This window comes from Echeneis naucrates, chromosome 13 (assembly GCF_900963305.1).
Source record: "Echeneis naucrates chromosome 13, fEcheNa1.1, whole genome shotgun sequence".
Lineage (NCBI taxonomy): Eukaryota > Metazoa > Chordata > Actinopteri > Carangiformes > Echeneidae > Echeneis > Echeneis naucrates.
In genome coordinates this window covers 5,825,250-5,848,594 of record NC_042523.1, presented here as the reverse complement: position 1 = coordinate 5,848,594, position 23,345 = coordinate 5,825,250, and the positions used below count along the sequence as shown (strand labels likewise).

General features: G+C 43.1%; 1 protein-coding gene across 1 annotated transcript in view; it reads left to right on the top strand.

Moving 5' to 3' along the window:
- nectin1b (nectin cell adhesion molecule 1b) overlaps positions 1–23,345 on the top strand; it is a 76,928-nt gene that overhangs the window by 49,521 nt on the left and 4,062 nt on the right. Inside the window, exons 2-5 of the mRNA XM_029516868.1 lie at positions 4,462–4,833; positions 6,591–6,890; positions 7,599–7,716; positions 13,182–13,333. Coding sequence (XP_029372728.1) covers positions 4,462–4,833; positions 6,591–6,890; positions 7,599–7,716; positions 13,182–13,333 — 942 coding nt within the window. The remainder of the gene's footprint in view (positions 1–4,461; positions 4,834–6,590; positions 6,891–7,598; positions 7,717–13,181; positions 13,334–23,345) is intronic.

The window sequence follows — 23,345 nt, the reverse complement described above, 5'->3', positions numbered from 1 at the left end:
ATTTACCCAAATTGAGTTTTCCATGTTGGTACTGGACGAAATTCAGAAAGCTGCCCTTTCTGATAGGAAATGACAAGCGAGCACTCGGTCCAGTGAAAGTGGAAGCTTTTCTTCCTCGCCACCCCGAAAAGCCGCTGAGAAGACGACGTTTAGGTCCTAGAAGAGAGCAGTTTAATGACATAACATTACACATTTTCTGGGTTTTGAAGTCTTCAGACTTCAAACAGTGATGCCGAGCTGCCGTTTGGGACTGACAGCGGGCCAAGTAGCCTGGTGCCACTTTTAAATAGAAAACATTAATGAGGGGCCTCTTCTAAAATATGCATTCAGTCCTATTTAATCTTTGCTTTCTCTACATTTCTACAGCAAGAGGTGAATGATGCTGAACTTTATTTGACTCAAGCTCAGATGGTTGTTTCTTGAATGAGCATGGCCCAAGTGATGGCCAAAAAAAGCTAGTAATTGTATTCTGAAATGTTGCTGGTTCTTGTCCAGTTCAGCTGAAAAAGAGACAATAGTGTTACATATCCATTACGAAATGAGCTGCCAAATAGCAGCTGTTTTATGGAAAGGAAGCATCCTTGGCTTCAGGGGTTAGAGCCCTATTTCTCAATTTAGGTTTTTATAGCCTGTTATTGTTTCAAATGCAGAGAGGTCTGGTTTAACATTGTACAGAAGAATGTCTGGGAGCAAACGGATGGATTAATGCAGTTTGTTTGACTTTGAAAGCAAATATTAAATGTTAATATCATGTTACTCATCCATTTTTGATGTGTTATAGACAAGCTTGCTTTTCTGCGTTCACTGTTATTCTCCCATCTAGGTAACAAAATGTGTAATTGATTTAAATAAACTCTTTATACACGCTTTTTTGAAAATCCTTTGTGGAGAGGGAAAATTGCCCCATGGTGTGGTACTTTCCTTGATACTGAGTGTACACCTCGGGAAGGCTCCATTTGACTGAGGGCTGTTATTTGCGTTTGTCCAGTGTGCCATATGCAAACATCACAAAGCACATGCTTTTTCTTGTTGCCTGACAGGCCAGATCTTATTACAGTTCTGTGAACAGGCCTTGCGAGTCTCTTGCTATCAGTGCCATGCCAGACGGTGCAGCAGCTGTTTTAATAGTACCCCTTATGTCCCCCTTCATCCAAGTCAGCTCACCTGGTATGAATCAGACCACTCTTTTTATTTATATTCTGCCAGCTCGGGCATACTCTCTGGTTTCTTTGTTGGCCCCTAGTGCTTTTCCCTCCAGAAACAGTGCTCCTTTCCTCCATTGGCAACTCTCACACCAACGTCTGTCCTCAGGTATATTGGAGCATAACTGTCTCCCAGTCACCCTGTTGTCAGTGACCGAATAAAGCAGCAGCAGCACAAGTGACGGCGCTGGCCAACCTTCAACCTGCAGCACACCTAACAAATCTCCCTGCAGCTCCGCCTTCTTTTTTGTCTCCCCCTGCCTCTCGCCTGTTGTGCATCTGCACTTCTTCTTTCTTTTTTTATTTATTTATTTTTTTCTTTCCTCTGTTCTCCTCCGCTGTCTCTGTGCCACTGGCTTTCATAGGCCTCAGAAAATCTACCTTTCTAATGCCTCTTGCATGTATGTGGCTCTGTACTTCTATGGCTTTACTGTTCCTTGGTGTAGTCTGTAATTAAAGCTTACTGTGTGCTCAGCCAAGGACTTGCGTGAAAGGGGTCCCTGTGGGTGCCCCCGGTCCTTAGTGGAGGGGATTTGGACTCTGTGGCTGCATAATTATGCCTATTCCTCTGGATTCCATTTGCATGAGCTCCTATTTATTTGGTTCAATCTGAATGGGGAGCATCGGAATCAAAGAGGGAAGGGCAGAGCGGAGGAGGGAGGGGCTGGAACTTCCCAGAAAGCCAGCCCCCACTGGTATTGTTTTACCCTTCAAGTGGGTGAGGTCCAGCCAGGTGCATATTGATGAGTTTCTATCGCCCCTCCTGCACACACACACAGCTCCACGCTTCACTCCAACTTAAGATTAAACTTTAACTAGTGTTGTCAGACAGTAAATTGCGTTTTCTAGCTCAAAAATATCATACTATAGCTGCCACAACTGGTAATCTAAGTTGTGATAAAATGGAGTAAAGCGTTGCCCTGAGGTGTACAAGGACACAGGTGTTTCTCCGGGTACACATGACAAGGTTGCCAGTCCTCCCTGTCAAACTGTATTAGTAAATCAATCTGTCATCTTCACACTCTACAAAGATGGTTTTGCTGATGTGCTCAGGAGGAAATGAAAGATGTGTACGCGGGTATCGAAAAAGGTTTGTCACTTTGTTTTTCCATGTGATTTCATGTATCCTGCAAAGAGTGTGCTTGAGCGAAGGCATATTACAAGGGAAAGAAATTGTCTTTCTCTCGTGATGCAACTCTTTTCAGCATAAACTATTGAACCTGAGAGTTGTTTGTTTGTCCACTATCAAAGGCAGAAAGAATTTGAATTGTTCATCTTAATGGACCTTTAGCCAGAGCCTGCACCAACTATTTATGCTGTTCACGCGTGTATGGTGACCTTCAGATGACTACCTACAGTTTTTGTGAAAAATCTTCATAACGGTCTCGGCTGTGGTTGCTGCCGCTGCTTAAGACAGTTTGACAGCCTGCATGCACAGAGCTCCCCGTCCTCTCCTCAGATTCCTGTATTGTTGAAGATAGACTACATGAGATATTGTATTCAGGGGGATTATAAATAAATGGATCTCTCTCATGTATTCTTACGCATTTTAAAAACCCCTGTGGAAACTTTATCTCTGAATGCAGGGATTATTCATCATTGTGACGCTGTTACCTGGTGTTAAGGAGCTGCTCTGTTTGCAATGCATGTGTACAGGCTCCAGTCCTCCACTTGAAACCACAGCATATTTTCTCTCTGTTTATGACTTGATTCGCTAGCGGTTTTATGAGTCCAGTGTGATTAACGGAGGAATTTTCAGTCTTTCTTCCTGTGGGTCCTCACCTATCCATAGGAGATAATTATAGCTGCAGCTGGTTGTAAATACAAGCCCAGCCAGGGGTTGTTGGACAAGGAAATGGGACATCATCAGACTTCACCTGGAGAGGAACGTAAATCAGAGCCTGAGATAACAAAAGATAAGTCAAAGACAACAGGATGCAGAAGCCCTGCAGTAGTTTAACAACACATCTCTTATCAGCTGTAGTCATTTTAGACCCCAGATTAGGTGTAAATGAAAATTCTGCATTTTTCCTTGCACTTAAGGTGCTGATTGAAAGAGCAAAGAAGAACAGAAGCAGGAAGTGTTGTAGATAAAAGTAGCGCTGTGACACAGATTCTTTATTGAAAAAGCTGTTTACTGTTTTTGATTCAGGAATGAATTATTTAGTCCTGAAACATTAAAAAAAAAAAGAAAATTCTCATTGCGGATTTGCAGCAGCGAGGTTACAGCTTCAAAGTGTTCATTTTATCTGTTCAACTAACCAAAAGCTGCCGAAGATACTCAGTTGACAATGATTTGAAACAGAGAAGGACACTATAGTGAGCGCATGTTTCTCATGTTTGCTCAATAAGTTACGCTAGTGGTTAATCAATCTTTTAAATTGTTGTCACTTACATTTCTGTCAAACAGCTAATTGTTTCAGTTGCAGATAAAAGCAGGTACTCTAATGAGTATCTAAGTCAAGGATGTTAATTTCCAATCAGAGGCCTCACCACGTATCATTTAAAAAGCCCCAGAGAGGAGGGAGCTGACACATCGGTTTAGGTCAACATGAGCATGAAAGACTACACCACCGCTTACTGAGGGTTCATCTTTTCTAATTGACTTCGTTGTGCTATCAAACTCCTTGCATGCTTGCATAGTGAGGATTTGGGCATGGTTACTGTACTTTTTTTTTTTTTTAATAGCTATAGTGTGTGTTCTCATTGTTCAGGGTGCCTACACAGGACTTCACATTGTTTCTTTTAATAAGCGCTCCAGGCAGTCATTGAAGTATTTGTGAGTTATAATTAATTAAAATTACAATGAGCCAAGCCAGTGTGTTGCAGGGTAGGTGGAGGGTGAGCGCAGCGGAGGATGACTTGGCTCCAAATCATTGCCCTTGTACTCATTCATTAGTGATGCTGGTTCTCGCTCAGCCCTCCCATCTCATCAGAAATGGCACCCTTGTGGATGAAGATAGGGTTGTATAGATGTGCACATTAAGTTAATAACAACTCTCCCAGCATTTGCATGCAACCACCACCATGTGCTGAATTTATACGCTGATGCAGATGGTGCTGCTCTGGCATTTGGGGAGTGTGTGGCTGAATCCACAGGGTTGAACGTGAGTGCCATGTGTGCTTGTCCTACCTAGGGGGGTGAATTGACTCTTTGACTTTCAGTCCATGTATTTGATTTTGAATGGAGTGTTTAGCTTGGCTTGAACACCTGTGAATTGTAATTACATTGTTTGTCCCCTCTCTGTGTTACTTTTAGCTGGCAACGGACAGATGGTACAGATGGACCCCAGTAAGTCTGGCTTTGTCGGTTCGCAAGTGGAGCTGCGCTGCATTTTCATCAACAGTAACCCGCCAGTCAAGATCTCTCAAGTCACCTGGCAGAAGTTCCTGAATGGCACCAAACAGAACGTGGCCATAGCCAACCCAGCCTTGGGCGTGTCCGTCCTGCAGCCCTTCAAGGAGCGGGTCAGTTTCAAGCAGGCTGCCGTCCGTCACCGCACGCCCTCGCTGGAGGACACCACCATCGTGTTCTCTAACCTGCAGCTGTCTGATGAAGCTGCCTACATCTGCGAGTATACCACGTTTCCCGCAGGCAACCGGGAAAACATGGTGAACCTCACTGTGTATGGTGAGACCTTAAGTTTATATTGATTTGACAACAGCTACAATTTGAAGGATAAAACTGGCAATATTTTGTGTTTTAGTGTGGAAACTGTCCCTCTGTGGAAATCATAATATTAGCAATTAGATTAGGGTTAGGGATTGGATTTGGTCTTTTTTTTTTTTTTTTTTCAGTTTTTCTTACTAAAAATGTTGCCTTGTTGTTCCCATCAAACTGTTGACTCAATACAAGTTGATTTCATTTATGTCACCAAGGGGATGTTTTGTTATGAAAAAAAGGTTTCCCGTCACTAATGGCAGATATAGGTCCCATGAATTTTTTGTTGTGTATTTGGCTTCAGAGAAAGAAAAGTTGTCATTTTTTTAGTGTCTAAAAAATTCAAATCTAATATCTGAAAAAACATCGGCATTGGTCAGTAATTGGCCATTTAAATTTTAAGTTTCCTCACATGTTAGGGGGAAGATGGATTGCAAAGATAAGATTGTATAATTGTTCCAGTAAATCATGAGTGTGTAATTATGTTTTGAGCCAAGAGAACAGAAACAAAGTCAAGATCTAAATCTTCAAAGCAATTTTCTCAGACATGTTACCACTGGCCTGATGAGCATTAAAAAGATGTAAAACCTGTCACTCAGATTTTGATACTCTGTAACTTAAAGCAGAAAAAGAAAATGTTGTTGAACTGTCACCTTCCTTTTTACTGAGATGCTTCAAGAAAACTCTTCAGTGTTACTTTTCCAAAGTCGTTGTTGGAAAGTATCTTGAATTATTTTATATGACCTCAAGCCAGAAGGTCTGTTTTCGAAATATCTCTGGCTCAGACTTTTGGCCTATGAAGCTGTCCATCATGGAACAGACATGCTAGGTTTTGAGATGAAAATAACTGACAGATTCATGATGTGATGATTGGAGCGACGTGTTGTTTAACACCAATGCTAGTCGGGCCCATATGGCTTTTATAGAATAGGAAACCTCCTCAGAGAGATGTCAATAAAAATGGCAGGTGAGGCGGAAATCGATAAGGCCACTTCACAGTGTGTAATTTGGCTTGAATAATCTCATCTTGTGGGGAAAAAAGCAGTCCGTCTTGGAAAGTGGCAGCTTTGAAAAGGTTGTGCGCTGACTCTGATTAGAGATCTAATTTGAAATTAAGTGTAAGGGTTTTCCCATAAAGTCCCAGTGATGAAGAAGCTCTTGGCTGAAGTAGTCCCTATTGCCATTCTTCTTGTTAGCTCCGCGTTCCCATTTTGTGTCACTGAGCCTCTCAGGTCTTTTTAGGCTTCTTTGGCTCAGTAAACGTCAGGAACCTGTGTGTAGATAACTGACTCGCAGCGTTCAAAGAGGCCTCTTCGTGGCCTATCTCTTTCAGTTGTGCAATCGCTAAAGCTCAAGCCTGCCTTTTGATGTAGCAGAAGTAGATTGCTAATTGGCAACTCACAAAGGATTCAAATTGGATGACTGTGCATTTGGGTAGGCAAGTGGCTTCTACATCTGTGAGAGCTTTGACAAAACAGCTTTGGCTTTGAGGAGGGAAAGAAGAAAACTTAGCCTGATTTGACTCATAACACTGTTTTCATCCCAGCTCTGCTGTTTTAATTTACTTCAATTGGCGGTTTCCATCAAATCTAAGGCTAATTGTGGATGAAGTAGACAAAATTAGACATTAAAGTAAGATTGAAATTGAAAGTTAAAAGAAACGGTGAAATGTTTGCTTCATGGGTTTTCATCTTATTTAAATAATTGGATTTCTTTCTCCTCTGCAGCTCGACCTATGACACGTATGACCTTGACAACACCGACGATCGTGGCCAGGGCTCAGAAACGCAAGATGACGGTCGCCACTTGCGTATCAGCCAATGGCAAGCCACCGAGTGTGATCAAATGGGACACCAGGTTGAAGGGTGAAGCCACGTTCCAGGAGACTCGGAACCAAAATGGGACGGTGACCGTACGGAGCAACTACGTGGTGGTACCGAGCCGCGAGACCCACAAACAGAAACTCACATGTATCGTGACGTACCAGCATGAAAAGATCACAGACAGCGTGGTGCTCAATGTCCAGTGTAAGAATCTGCTTTCCCACAACGCCTTCAGTTAATATGACTACTTCCTGCTGCATGCTGTATTGTTCAGCGCAGGTGGATGTAAACCTGTTTTAATCTGATATTTCATGATGCCACGGACCAAAAAGTTGTGCGACCTGTTGCCAGAGGGTGTGGATCACCAGTGTTTACAGTCAACAAAGTCCTCTGTAAACACAGCTCAGGAACAAAATGAAGAGAAATATACACAAACAAGCTTATGTGAGCTAGGAAGAAGTTAAAACTATCCTTGATATCCATGATTTCTTCCCTCAAATGTGAAAATTTTAAAATTACATTCAGTTAATTCAGAGAATCTTTTTAATGAATTTTTTCAGTGCACATCTGTTTTATGTGTCCATTAGAAATTACAGCACGTGGATTTCTAATAATCAGTACTAGTCTAAAATCTCCAGTCTCGTGAGGTTTGTTTTGGTTTGGTTTTTTTGTTTTTTGTTTTTTGTTTTTTTACGCAGCAGATTAAGAGTTGACATTGTTCGTTGAAATGTGCACTTAGCTAAAGGTCACACATTGTTGGAATCAGGATGGTTTAGCTGCTCTGCTTGAAATGAATGAATTTGTTATTGTTAGTAATTGTGATACTGGCAGAGTAATGAAAGGTATTAAAATAGCAAAGGTTTCAGATTTTGCGGAAGGGATAAAGCTGACATTCGTGCCCCTTCCTTGCAGATGAACCTGATGTGAAGATCGAGGGCTTCGACGGAAATTGGTACTTGAACCGTCTGAATGTCCAGCTGACCTGCAGGGCCGATGCCAACCCCCCTGTCACCATCTACCAGTGGAAACTGTGAGTCTGACTAAACCCTGAAGGCCCTTAATGTTCCCAAGACAAAACAGTGTGGCTACATGTTTGTTTTTGTTTTGTTTTGGGGTTTTTTTTTTTTTTGGGGGGGGGGTTGTTGTTGTTTTGTTTTTTTTTCTCATGTTAGATTCCTGACTGAAAAAAAGGTGTTTTGTAGACAGCTCACCAAAACACAAGGGAGCTGTTTTATAGAACAGACCTCGTCTAATGGAGTCTGTTCTCCTCCAACACTTGTGTCAAGGCATACATATACAACACAGTAATTTACAAAGATAGAAACACAGAATCTTCCTTCATCCTCTCCAGAAATGTGTCTCCGTTTATTTGTTTGTTTATAAAACGGGGTAATGAAGATAAGACCAGGGCCTGAGGCAGAGCACAATGGGCCCATTAAAGCAGCAGCACACTCCCCTATCTGCCTGACGGCCACAGATACTGGGAGATAAATCCAAACAGAACACGGTTTTGCTTTGCTTTTGGGCTTTTTTCTTTGAAGTCTGAGGACCGGCATGCAGGTAGAGGGGTACGAAAGCGCCATTGTTAGTGTTGTTGTGTTCTCTAGAGGGCCCAGAAGGCAGCAGTTTGTCCCTGACACACAAAGTGAGGCAGGGGAACCGGAGCCGGAGCCGAAGCTGAAGTAGGAACAGTGGATTAGGCTGGCATACCTCAGGGCTGACATCACTGTTTTTTCGCCCGAGAGACATTGCAAATGTGCAAGAGAAAAGAGATACAAATATCTTTTCAAGGCCTGTGGGTATCGCTAAATAACCCCCAGTTTGAGCTGCTTTGAGTAATGGCATGAAAGTTGGTCATGCGAGCATCATGTAGTTTTAACATAATATATAAATTACAGACAAAGGACTACAACCAAAACTCTGAGCTGCTGTAATTTGCATGGATCAAACTCTTTACTGCATTTTGAAGTGAGAAGGAAAATGTTTTTTTTTTTTTAAAGGAAGAAAAGTGAGAGGAGCCTTGCTTCTTTTCATCAAGGTTTTAAATCCCAGTGTTTGAGGTTCAAATGGAGAAATGTGCTCTGTAATTGAGAAACTTGTCAGTGAACCTGAGTAGATCTGGATTAAAACAGCGTTGTGCCCTCGTTGTATCTTCTCAGCGGGCCACTGTTGGATTTTAATGAGGCATGTTGGGTGCTTTTTTTTTTTTTTTTTACTTTTTTCCCTCTAATGTATAGAGTCAGCTTCAAGGGCAGAAACAGATATACACGCACATAGTATCAGCAGCAGAAGAAGACAAGACAGATTCATCCTGCCTTTTTATTTATTTATTTTTTTCTGGCCCGCAAAGAGAGATTTCAGGAGATAGGGAAAGAAGAGGAGGAGATGTGATCTAGAAAGACGAGGGCACTGTGCTGACAGATAGGAGAGGACGGCCATTGCTGCACTGAAAATGAGATGCCAAATCAGTTTTGAAGGTTCCCCTGGGCCCGAGTGTGGAGGTCAGCACAGGACTGTGACAGAACGATCTGGAACAGGCTGGCGAATTGCGTCACATCGCCACACACATACACACACGTACACACACTCATTTGCTTACTAAAGGTGTAGCTACACCCAATAAATATTAATATCCTTTATTCACAGCCACATTATTTCCCGAGCCAATCGATTCTTACAGTATTTATCTCATGCAATGAATTCAGAAAGTTATTTTTTCTCACTAATTCCTTTGGCTTATTGCAGTCGGGGGGGAAACAGTGTGTTTCTCAAAATGGGTTAATTGGGAACTGTGCACATACAGCAGACTAGACTAAAAGAAAGGGCACAACCTGTTTGGACTGTATTGTTTGTATATGAAATGCTTGTTTGTAGGGCATCTTTGACTCACCATATTCCACTGCAGCTTTCAGTGGGCTCAGCAGCAGTGGGGAGGATGGGGTTGGCAGAAGCGTTGGTTTTTAACACAAATAATTCAGTTACTTGTGTGCTACGATTTCAGAAAGATATGTGAAAAGCCGTTTTCCAGGACTCGCCTGATATAGTTTGACTCCCTAGAAGATATGGGACGCTGCTATAAATAACAGCAACGGCATTGTTATTATTGTGGCAGTTCACAGCATAATTACCTCAAACTCAGCTCTAATTAGCCAGCTTACTTATCTCTATTGAAATGTGATTCTATTATTCATGTTGATTAAAAGCAACCAAAGACGACTGTTGGTTCACTTACTCGGTCAGTAATACCGAGTAGATAAAACTCAGAAGGCAGTTAATTCCCATTTCACTAATATTTTAGTCAGGTTTATTCCGGTCCTCACTCCTCACATCAGTTACTACACTGTATGTTTCTAATGCGATCATTGAATCAGTGTCTCCCTTGGGGACCTCTGCAGTGGTGCCATGGTGCTTGTTTCCCTAAGCATGTGACATCTTGCCACTTAGTTACGTGTGTTGGTGGAGGAATGACCTTATCATGTTTACAGCTGGAGTTATTTATGTTCTCCTTGTTGTGTGTGTTCATTTACCAGGAGTGTTTGACCCTTAAGGGCGCCGGTGGCCCTGATCACTGTAATAATAAATGCCAAAATATGAAATGCCTCAACAGTTACATCATATCAAAATAGAAACGTATTTAATGTTGAGCTTGCTGAAAATTCCAACGTATTTTGACTCACTCGACAAGTGTTAAGGACCAAGTTTTCACTGCATGCAATGGGGATTTGAATAAAACCTGTAAAAACATTACATTTTTAAGCACAGCTGTCAGCACCTCATTAACGTCCAAATAACTCCAAAGTGGTAATTCATGCATTTGCACATCGTTTGTGCAGGTTTGTGCAAGCAACAGAAACATTTTTGCTCCATTAATTCTGAGGTTATGAGCATTTCAAGGCAGATTAATAAATTGTAAGAAGTTGCAAAGCACAGATGTTTGTTCTTCTTGCACAACTGTGCACAAACTGTGTACAAATAAATTACACCACTTTGCAGTCAATTGCGTAATATTAAAAATTTAACATTTCATTTCTCGAAAAATAGCTTGGGCGTGAATTTGTACTGCGTGTGCACAAACAAAATTGAACTGAAGTTTTCTTCATATCCAGATCATATGGCGTGCCACGCTCACAGAGATGCAGTGTTTGCACAAGGCCTGGCAGCATTCCCTGCAGACAGCACTGATGCTCTTCTCCGTCGCACTGTATCGCTGTATCTGTTTAATTAGACACTCAACATGAGTAATCAGTGGGAAATGTGCAGGTATTACGTGCATTCGCCCTGTGTGCTTGTATTTGTTTGTGGGTGTGTGGTAGAATCCCCTTGGTTTTCGTACTAGCTCCAGGTTACGTTTTGTCATGAATATTAATTAACCATTTGAAATTTTCAGCAGTGCCGTGCATAATCTGAATGCATATTAGGGAATCACTGTGGCCACTCCAACAGAATGAAATCCCTCTTAAAAAACGCAGGTGAGGAAGCTTTTCCAACTGAACAGATGGATGTTTATTGAAAGACACCATCCTTTAATGCCACGTGCTTGTGAGTTTGAAGTCTTTTCTTATTTGAATTAGCCTAATATATAATAAAATTGCCGCTAATCAGTTGCCTGTAAACAATATGAAATATAAGAAATGGGATAAACTTTGCATTTTGCTGCCTGAAACGTGTGTCTGTGCGTTTATATATTTGTATGTGTAATGTAATTTTCTGCATTGAATAACTCCACAAAGTTGTGCATTTCATAGAGAAAACTGGATGCTGGATTGATGCACCGTGTCTTTGAATCCCCCACATCTATAAACACACGCATCACATAAATGCAATCACATGCGAGGGCTAAGCAGTCATCAAAGAATCTACATCACTCTCAAGCTGTTTGTTTGCCTTTCATTTCGATGGCCCTCAGGGCTCCACACTCCCGCTCACAACACGCAGACATTCAGATGTCTCATACAAATGCAGATATCCCTGGTTGCGGCCGAATCTGTGGTGTATCGTAGTTTGCCAGCCTTTCATTTCTGCAGCAAATCAATCGGGCTTTGCAGAGTAGCATTTGATAGAGGCTCACAAGGTATCTGATTATTGAATCGTGACATACTGTATGGAGCTCCATTGCAAACCCATCACACAGGTGGCCAACGAAAAACAGCTCGACCGTAGTTCTTTTTATTACTTTTGTTCTGAACTACAGGCACTTTGTTGCCCATAAAAATAAATAATGAAATCATGCAGAGTTGTGGGTTTTTTTGTTTGTTAGTTGTTGTTTTTTTTTTGTTTTTTTTTTTGTTTTTTTTGCTTTGTTTTGTTTTTTTTTACTCACGTTTCCTGAAAACGCTGTGAAGTCATTTAACCACAAATGGATCAGCTGGGTGAGCTTTGCATTTTTTATTACTGATTTATTGACACCTCGTCACCGTGTCCTTCCACCCATCACTGAAGAGCCTCATTGAAAGCCTGTTTAGTGTAGCTTAATTGCTTGATGTGTGGCCATTGTTAGTGTCAGGCCTAATTTTGGTGCGTGTGTAATGTCATTTTGTTTCTCTTTCTCTGTAATAAATGGAGCATTACATTGTTTTTAATGTTCTCGCACTCCAGTGGGTCTTAAAGTGTTTCTCTGACTGTGAGCGAGGGCCAGAAGTGAAGGAGAGAAGACTGTGCGGCATCTTTACTGTGTAAAGAAACAAAAAGTGTCACCAACACCCAGCAGCTCCCCACAATCAAACCGCAGAGCTGTTTCATATCATCTCCGTCGTTTTTATAGCGGAATCCATTCAGAGCAGCTGATGAGGCTTATCGACGGGAAAGCAACAGGAAATGGCTAATTGCAACTAAATTTGATACCTTTTCTTTTTTTTTCCTGCCCCTGGGCTAAAAAAGGTTTAGATAATAGAGGGGTTTGTGTGCCTGTGATCCGTGACCTTTGAGTGTGCTGACCTGATCTAAAAAAAATGAGCAGGTCTGAACGCAGTAGAGACGGTGAACCATGAAGACAAACACCTCAGGCAGGGGAAACAGACTCCAGCTCTCATTGACAGCTCAGCATTTGGTAGATTCTGCATTTATCGCTTGATCAGCTGCCTCTCGTGACAGCTCCCTTGAGTTTTCAGTTCAGCCACGTGAGCTGAGGTGCAGCTCGGGAAAGAAGCCCACCCCCACCAGCGCCGCCGTCACCTCAGCCGTTGTCTGTTCTGTATGTCACATGGCATAGCTGTCTCAAACTGCTTACCTGTTTGGACCTGCTGGGATTCCTTGTCCTTATAATTTTGTTTGGACTTGATGGATGATGGCTGAAATATAGCACTGTCAAATATCCGTGGTATTTATCTCACCCCCACACACACATTTAGGTGTGTTGGCACGAGAGACTGTATTTTTCATGCGCTTTGAATTGCTTTGCCACTCCTGGGAGGGTTTTTTTTTTTTTGTCTCACTGGGGTCTGGTGTAATTCTGCCTTTTTATGGTATCTATATTATTGCCTTTCTCTCCCACCACAGCTTGAACGGCTCCCTGCCCAGCAATGTGGAGATCAAGAACAACACCCTGTTCTTCAAGGGGCCAGTGACCTACGACTTGGCCGGCACGTACGTTTGCGACGCCACCAACGGTATTGGGACTCGCACTGGCATCGTGGACGTCAACATTACGGGTAGGTTGCCCGTAGCGATCGTTTCTGCTCTGTCTATGAGGTATGGCTTGCATCAATACAGTACCCACCGCCCCCACCAAAAAATAAAATATAAATAAATAAATAAAAATCCTAGCCTGGGATAATCAACCAAATAAACACAAGCATCCATGCACAAGCACAGACCAGGTGATTGGAGTAAACCGCCTGTGTTTTCGATGTGCTTTCCCACATGCCTGGGCTGTGTGGCTCCCTGCAGCACTGTGCAGAAGGTTAAATAAGGAAAAAAAGCCTCTGTGTTTGTGTATGAGAACTCTCCACATCCTCACTCACACACATTCACGCTTACACACACACATAAACACACTGAGAATGCAAAAGCCACTCCCTCCCAACCTGCCCTGTATCACACCCAGGCGCATATGTGGGAGTGATATAAAGCAGGTCTATTATCAGCACCTAAAATAACATCAAGGAAAATGCGGGTTTGAGGTGAGGGTATCGTATTGATCATAGTTTGCTCGCATCATGCTCACATTTCTCCAAACAGCCCATGCCGCTCTCACAGCTGAGATCTGCGCTGCTTCCTTTTGTCTCTGCTTCTTCTTCTGTCTTCTTGGGAAAACAAAACGCTGAACAAAACAGATTCAGTTCCCCTGCCTTCCACATAATTGTTGGCACACACACACACTTGTGGCCCCTCTGGGTTCTTATCCATAGGAGACCATATTTTGCTCTCAAAGTGGTTTCTGCAGCATACATGAGATCTGACTCCTGCCATAGGTGCTAAAAATGAGGAGATCTCTCTCTTATTGCTACAAGCTGTGTGTGTGGTGAGAGGTACTGGGAGACTGTCACAGTTTTGCTCTGGTCAGACTGGAAATATCCCCCCCCCCAACAGACTCACTATGCTGCTTTGTTTCTGGGAAGTGGGGGTGTTCTAACTTGCATTGCTTTGCATGTTGACTCATGTTGTGTCTCTGGGAAAGCTGTGCTTGCTGTGAAGTGAACAGCTGTGTCTTACAGTTACATTGCATACCTTCTTTTCTGTTTCCTGTCTTTCACTACTGTGAAGGATAAGGCTGGACAAAGCTGCTTTGCAGGATGTGGTGTCAATACCTGCATCCAGTGTAGGCGGGTTGGTAATGTCATAATCGAAATCTCAAAGGGACCCCGACGGCTCTTACTTATCAGACATGAAAATGAGGAAGTAATCTACTGTCAGGAAATCACCCTGCACCAAGTTGCATTGTGTTATTGTGTTCAAGAAAGATTGTACTGTTTGGCAAAAAAGCACTTTATTCCTTTGGAAAGGCAAAAGAAAGGCAATAAAGTAATCTTCTATTTCTGCTTTTTCATTGACTGCTTAAATGAACAAGCCACTCTGCTACTGTCCCAGTAGTCTTTCCGTTTATTCTCATCATTTGTCCACATAGTTTCATGGACTGACTGAGGCGAACAGTGCATGGGTATATATTTCAAGTGCGTTCAGTTTCAATTTGTTTTCACACAAAATTGAAATTTGAATATTTTTCTGTTGATGGTGTTTTGTTCTGTTTTGTTTTTATTATTTTGACATAAAGAGCATTGTTAACCAGCAGATTAAGGAAAACATAATGGCTGATTTTGATACAGTTAAAGCTCCCAAGGATCTCAGCTGGCTGCTATTTGTTACGTCTTTCCATCTTACCAGCATAGCGTAATTCTTGTCGAAGTTGAAGTGTTTGTCCTTTTTCCTGTAATTGAAATATAACTATCCTTCTGCCACAACATATCCTGAACATTGAATGTCACAATGCACTTCTGGTGACCTGTTCCTCTGTGGTAAAAGCTTGATTGGATGCTAGCTCTATATTATTAGGCCTGAATTTGTGTTTAGGATGCCGTCCCGAAGGGTCCCATTCAAACCATGGAAGCAATGGTGCCAGTTCCCATAGTAACAGTGACAAGTTAGAGGGAGGAGAGCCAGTCTCCCTGCCACACTTCAGAACCTCAGCTTCGCCATGGCGCCCAGTCAAAATGAGGAACAGCTCGCAGACAGCCGGGGTCAGCTGTCAGACTTTTGTATGTTCTCGTGCTTCGGGACGCAGCATGTACAAACAGGGACACCGGAGTTCTGCCCTTGTGTCTCATGCAGGTTTGATACACTATAAACTATGCTCTTTGCTGACATTGTGAAATGCTAGCCTTTCCTTGGCTTAATGTGGGCTTGTCAGCATAATCTCTCGCACTCCTACTGAACACCATTAAGCCTCAGGAATATGTGTGAAGGAATTTTTCCTGTTTCAAAGACATTTCTTTTGAATGTAGATCAGCTGGTGGTAGACTTTTCATCGGTTGTGATGACACAACTAAACTGTTAGAGGTGAACTTGAAGAGTGAGTGTGGCATTACCTACTAATTCTTTGAAGTGCTCCGTGCAGCCTTGACATTGGCTGTGCATAACGACCGAGTGGTGCAGGTAAAGAAGTATGCTGATGCTTCATTAACTTCAAAGAGCATCTTTGTGCTTCCAAACAGTCCAGGACAAGCGTGGCTAAGACAGGGCAGGTGAGAGAGCCCACTGCTGGCGGCTGTTCAAGGCTGCAGCACTGAGCCTCAGTAGCATCAGCCAAGTGCTGTCTGCAGAACAGGAAGGTGACCAAACAGATAGCTGCAGTGCATTTGTTCAAAAGCTCATAGAGCTACCAGGCGTGGTTACTGCCTGTATTAGTGCCGAAGATGAAATAATTCTTTTTTTTTTCTTTTTTCTCTCTCCTCATTTAATGGCACATCTTCATAGTTTCTGCAACTGGAGGGGATCAGGAGAAGTCTGTTTGTACAGTCACTAATTCAGCCTTCATACCTTCAATAACTTCTAGAGTGATGACAAATACGACACATAAACAGGCAAACTCTACCATTGTGCGTTGTTTTGTCACCATCAAGACTTAGATTTGTGGAAACACTACAGCTTGCTACATTATGCATGGATTTGGCAGGAATACTCTTTCTCTTCATTTTGAAGTTGATTTTTAGATTGGCGCAGCAATATGCACCTGCCAGGGAGACAACCCAGCCTCCCGTGTCAGGAAGATAAAATGTCCGTGACAACTTGTTTGTACCACAGAAAAGCTATTTTCCCACATTGGGGAAACAGCACTGATGGAACACTTTAGCAAGGCACATTTTAATCAAGCTACTCAGTTTTCAGGGACGGATTTGTGGCGGCCACATAACTGTCACCTCAGCAGATAGTGGGGCAGCAGAGCACCTTGTTTCAATTAGTTTGGGGACAGTGTTTGCGGTGGAGATGGCATCGACTACGGTGAGCCACATGGGCTGAGGCGGTTCTCTCCAAGGACATGTGTTCTGCAGATATGGTGTTGCCTGTCAGAATCTAATGAAGCACTCTCTTGTTTTAATCAATCCTAGCTCTCAGAGAAAGGTGAAAAAAGGAAGTCAGAGAGAGCACGGAGAGTGAGAGTTGAGGGAGGGGGAGGATTTATAATACAAGAGGGGAGCTTCTGAGGACAGACTGTGTCATAATGCAGTGCAGATTGTCAAGCCCCTCAAGGCAAATTTGTGATTTGTGATATTGTGCTATATAAATAAAATTTGACCTGACTTAACTTGGTCTAGTGGGCTTATTCTCAACAAATACCTATTTCATTCAAATTCAATTCAGAACTCTTCAGAGGTAAACTTGGCAAGTCTTCAGAAGCCATTAATCAGGTAATTATTAATGGGCACCAGAGGCCATAATAAAAAACAGACAATTAAAAAACATTGCAGCGAAACTTACTTTTGATTATTCATTCTAGGAATATCAATCAACAGTAGACTCCTGTAAAATGTTGCAATGGCTGAGAGATGCTCAGTGAAGGGCTGAAGAGTGTGGTTAAACTCAAAAGATCCTCCCCAGCTTAAGAGAGCCTTTCATTAAGATAATCAGCTCTTCCAACATCACACTCTTTTTGTTCGAAACAAATCGATGCTGCCATCTTAAATTTCTTCCTAGCACATAATAAGATGTGATGAACGACCATTTTGTTGGGATGGCCTTACAATTATGTCATTATCACCCCTGAGAAAGGAGATGTGTGGTTTTATTCTCAGCAGTTCACAGTTTAATGACGTGGGAAAATTTCCTCCAGTGAAACAGCACATTCGCTGCGGAATTAATTTGTTTACCCACACGAATAATCTTGTAAACTTGATTAGATATTTTTTAACCTTGACTCTCCCACACAACAGCACTAATCTCGGCGAGATGAGGGGAAGACATTGTGCATAATTCCCGCCACATTAGCAGGATCAGCTGAGAGCGGTGATATCAGATCACCTCGGGGTCGGCCAGTGTGCTGAACCGTTCGGCGACTCCACTTATGGCCCCGCAGAGCTGACTTTTATCCTCCTTTGTCAGAGCTTGCGGCACCGAGCTGCTTTGGAGAGCAGAGGTTTAGTCGGCGTTGCTGCAGGGCTGTACCACTTGGGTTAAACTGAATGGAGTGGGAGCTCTATCTTCAATTTAGCAAGGAAGCATCAGGACGGATCCTTCTGTAAGCACAGGCAACCGGTGCCGGCATCTGTTCACGCTTGCCTGAACAAGCAAGAGTTCCTTCCCCATGTGAGAAAATGAAGTTTAAGAGAGAAGAGGTAAGGTGAAGGAGAGGAAAAAAATATCATCAGCACATGGTGAAAATTAGATGAATGCAATATTCAGGCCAATGGAAATATAAATAAATAAAGGTTTCTATGTGGCTGATTGAGATGCTTCAGCGGGTCTGGTCTTCGGAATTTAGTTGGAGAGGTAAAGTGGATTTCAGAAATTGGCTGTTTACAGCTCCTGGTGTTCGCTGCTTGTCACTTTCTCCATCCTTCCAAGTCCTGCGGTACACTAATGTGCAAAGACAGCGGCAGCGAGAGGTCTGACATTATTCACCTTTCTGCCTGGACTTTTTTCACATTTCATTTACCTATCTCATTTTAATTTTTACCAGCTTCATGTAACCACAGCAAGCAAATGAGGCCATTGCCGGAAACATTAGCTATGTCTATATAATGACTCCAAATGCTCGCCACCATGTTGGCAGGGAAGGCAGCAGGAGGTTGGCAGTGGCAGGGCGAGCTGTGTCAGCATAAATCTAAATGACCGTGTGGATGATGGTGCTCTGAGCTTACATTAGATGTTTAATTGTCATATTACTTACTACAGCTAGATCTTGATCTGCAAAACATTTTAGTATTGTCAGATTATGCTATCGGATTTACAGAGCTACAATGAGACATTTAGAAGCCATTTCTTCTTTATTAGACAGGTATCAGCCTCATTGGTTCACATTTTACAAGAACTATATTTTGTTCCAAACCGTCCCCTTTTTCCCAAACACATTAGCAGCGAAGGAGGTGGATTGTTTAAAGCTCCAATGAAATGGACACTTGAGCTGCAACAGTCATGCCTTGCAGCCTCTTCTATCAAATAAAACCTCCTTCCTCTGTGTAACATACAGCCTACTGTTTTACGCCTGCCCTTGATTCCCCACTGTCTTGTTTCTATAAGAAATACTTCACATTGGGGAAGTAATGATATCATCTCAAGGGGCCTTAAGGAAGATGTGACAAGAAGCTTATGGTCAAGTCAAACTATGTATTGTCCACAAGGGCTGCCAAGCAATCCGAAACTGCGGTGGCTTTCAAAAGTGTTTGATCTGCAGGGATGCTGTAAACTCACACTTTCTTTCTGCTATGTATTTATATAAGCACACTTCTCTCACCAATCTCTCTTTTTTGATCTTCCCACCAACACCAGCAAACTGTAAATAACTGGGTCCGCTGATGGCATGGCTCATTTTTATCAGCCGAGAAACAGGCATGTTACTCTATCCAGTACAGCAGGGTCTGTCGGTTTTTCTTCACATGGTATCGTGCCGATCTCGTGAAATAAAACTTGGGAGGCCGAGGAGAGAATATCCTTGAATCAGACCACATATTACTAGGATCTAACAGCAGAGCTGCTCCACGCAGCCATTTGTCTCATTCTTTTCTCTGACAGAGAGAAGAGACATTATGATGTCAGCTTTGCAAAGGCTCCCCAAGCAATGTGAAATTTGTTTGTCTTTGGCTGTCATGGTGGAGTCTCTCTCAATCTGTGCACTATAGGGCATTGTGCCGTTGCCTTTCTTACATCGACTGTCTGCATTATTCATGGATTCAAAGGCCACACATGTATATCATGTGTATCCTAACGCCATCACTTTATGTAGACAGATTGCGTCTGGTAGGAAGAGGGACATATTCGCGCTGTTGGTCTTCGCTCCCATTGGTAGCCTCACTTCACCCTTGAACTTCCCCATCAGGCACCAAGAAAAAAAACCCTTTGGATTTGGATTTGGGTCTGCAGGCTGATAGAGTGACTTTCTATCCCCCACGTCTTCGCTACAGGAGGGCCTGCTAGCTGCTCAGATCCTGCCAGGATCACACCTCATTATCCAAATGAGACATTAGCATGAGCTGCTCCCGTGCTCGTACACCATAGGCTGCCCCATAAAGCCTTTGTTGTGTTGTTCTGTGCCAAGGAAAAGCATTGTGGGGGGAGACATCATGGCCGCAACTCGTTTTTTATTTGGAGAAAAGAGATAGCCCAGTGAGAGGAGTGAAATGGAAATGTCACCGGGGGAGAGCATGTGAGTGCAGAACAGCTGAGATCCTAGTGATTTATCTTAACATTTGTTTCTGCATGGCTTGCTGTTTCTCCTCTCCGGAGGATATGCAGAGGGGAAAGATGTGCCGACAGATGGAGCAGGGGGATTGGCTGAACCCCTTCGGCCCATCTCTGCTCCGTCTTCCTCCTTCTCCTGCTCTTCTTCCTCCTCCTCCTCTCCATCCGCCCATGTGGTGTTGGATCTGTCATTCCTCCCTGAGAGCCTGATGAAGTAGGTCAGATGCTGTCCCAGGGTCTGACCGCTGGCTCCAGAGCTCCTGCCGCCGCCACCGCCGCTGCTGCTGCAGATGATGAGAATGCTGATTCTGCTGTGTGATGATTCACTCATTAGACACACAGCTCCAAAGTAACAACAAAACTGAAACACAAGATGTAAAAAAAAAAAAAAAAAAAAAACAGAGTAACTGAGGATAGGATGATGTCCCGTGGCCTGACCTCTCCTGGCACACCAAGTACTAAATTCTAGACTTGTTTGACACGTGTCTTCAGATCCAATAACTTCCCCCTGACAGCACTGCAGCCACATGCAGACTTGCATTGATGCATTGATAACCATGTCGTATGAACAAACATGATTTGGAAAACAGCGTTGGTGCTTAGGTGCCGGTGAAAATATTCATTGGCCATTCAAGGTTACGCCCCTTTTGAGACAAAATGACCACATTCTATCTGAAAACTTTATATCTGGGAATTTCCATCGCACTATTGATGTGGGATCTCAGCTGTGATGTGCCACCTCAGTCAAGCAGGACTGGAATTTACCTGTGGGGGGGGGACAAGATCACACTCTGTGTGGAATAATCGCATGTTGACGGCAGAAAGAAATGGTAGATATTGGAAAGCAGTGTAGGATGTGGTGAGAGAGAGCTTTGCCTCAATGTCGGCTCCCCGGGCTGCACGTCGAATTCCTGTCAGTGATGAGCTTTTATTTGTTGTGGCAGCATTATTTTTCCATGACTTCACAACCACTGGCAGTTTCAGACAGGGAGTAATGGGGGGTCACTAGAATCACTGAATTAATGCGTCTCCTCCCTGTGCCCCCCTCCTTAGCCTTTCCCTCACTTGCTTGCTCATTCTAACATTTTTTACTTGCTGTTGTCCCTCCCCAACCTTTGAAAGGCACTCACTCCTTCCTATTTTTCCCCCCTCTTCACTGCTCCTTGACTTAGTACCCCTCTATTTTCTTTTCGTCTTCTGTTGTCTGCTCCCTGTTCCTCATTTAGTCGTATTAAAACACCACACCCTGAACGAGCCTTTGAAATCCTCTCTCATTTTCTCTGCCTCTGTCACAACACCTTGTCCAAGTGATTGCGCTAAGACTCAGGAATGAGACTTTGTCTTCTTTTTCATGTGCAGACATGACCGGTGCACACCCAGAAACTGTACCTGCAGGACAGAGTTGTGAAACAGTTTCCCTCACTATATGGGCCTCAGACGTGCCTCTCTCCGCTGCTGGTTGCTTTATACTGTAGCTTACATTGAGATACAAATGGGGACGCAAATGACTCAGAGCGAGGACACTCATCAAGTCGTGAAGGAAGCGGTTTTCTTCGCTGGAATGTTTGGCTGCAGTAAATCATGCACTCAATCAAATCAGATGTGGGCACACAAAGTAGTATGATTAATGCAACAACAGACAGCGCGGTTGCAGCGTTTGAGTAGCCACAGTGTGTCATGTTAGTCATTACCTGCATAAATTTATCATGTCACTAGATTGATCTATAGTCCGTCATAGCACGTCTTTGCACCTATTAATCTCAATAGTACATTTTAGTCATTGCAACTCAAGGTTATGCTACTATCTGCATATTTCCAGAGTGGTGTTAACAGACACTGCCTTTTGTCATCTGGAACAGTATCAGGGCTGCCGTGCTGCTTTGAGCTCTTTTTTTATCTATCTGTTGGCAGGTGTTGCCGGTAGAAAAAAATGCACGCTGATGGAACGCCTCCTTCCTCCTCCGTTTTGTCAAATGCCCCAACATACCCCGACCACCTCAAATCTGTTTTATTATGAGTGCTTCTGTAATGTGATTACTTTGTGCCATAGCCACTCTTCATTTCGCAAACTCGCATTCATGGAGAGCACGTCCTCGACAAAAGCCATGATGCTGCTTTATTTATTTATTTATTTATTTATCCCCCCCCCTATTTTGTTCTCTGTCTGTGTGTGTGTGCACAAGGCCTGTGAGCCGAATGGGGAGTTGGTGTCGTAATGTGACCTCACGGTGGGTTGAGGACACAGCAGAAGTCTGCTGGATAACAGGTTGAGCTCAGGCAGTCCTCTTTATCAACACGTCTCTTTGAGTTGCAGACTAACGGCAGTATATTCCTCCATTGCACAGATGCGATCTTTTCCTGATGTTTCGGCGCTTCTTCAGCGCCTTTTAACACCCCCCCCCGCCCCCATTACCCAGACAGAGCCATCTGAATGCTTCTACACTCCTCCCTCTCATTCTCCCTCCGGTAAAACATCTTTATTGCTAGAGAGAGAAAAAAGAAACTTGTTGTTCTCGGCACAGCAACTTCTAAGATTTCCTTTGGAGGTAATGCACCAACCAAAAGAGCCAGAAAAATACCTTTCACGCTTTCAGCTGCCTTCATGTGCATAGTTCGTTTGAACTATAACATGTTTTTAAGTCATTAGTGTTGACATTCAAATTCTTCAAATACTGGTGTCAAGAGGTGGTGTCACTTGATCCTTTATAGAAATGGAAGCAATGGAGGGAGCTTTTGAAGACTGGCTGCATCATTTTTATAACCGCAATGTGGTAGCTTTAATGGTCTCCTCTTGTGTTTTTGAACTCCCTAAGTAGTAAATATAAAGTCTGTTCAGTTTTCGAAATGCAAGGGGGGAAGGCTACCTAATTAAGAATGAATAAGGGGACTCATATAAGCGAAAGATTCTCACCGAAGAAGACGGTGAAGGGTAGAGAAGAGGATTACAGGAGAGCATTTTCCCTTTTCTCTCTCCTCTCCTTCAATCCCCTGGATTTTCACCCCTCTTTGGACTTGATGGAAGGATGTGTTCTCAAGCTGGGGTGACCTGGCTCTGCTCTCTCATTCATGTGTGTAATGAAGGCCGGTGTCTGAATAATCCCATTAGGTGGTCAGATTAAAACCTGAGCTGATATTTGAGACTGTGCCCGACAACGCTTTAGAAATTGGAAAGCCTTGCTGTCGGCCCCAGCATGGGAAGAGCAGCCGAGGAGAGGGGAGCAGTATAATGCCCCCCCAAAAAAGCAGCTCAAATTTAATGTAATGGTTTAGAACAAGACGTTAAAAATGATCTTCAACTTATTTGGAGAATTTCTTTTTTGATGGCAGGGGGTT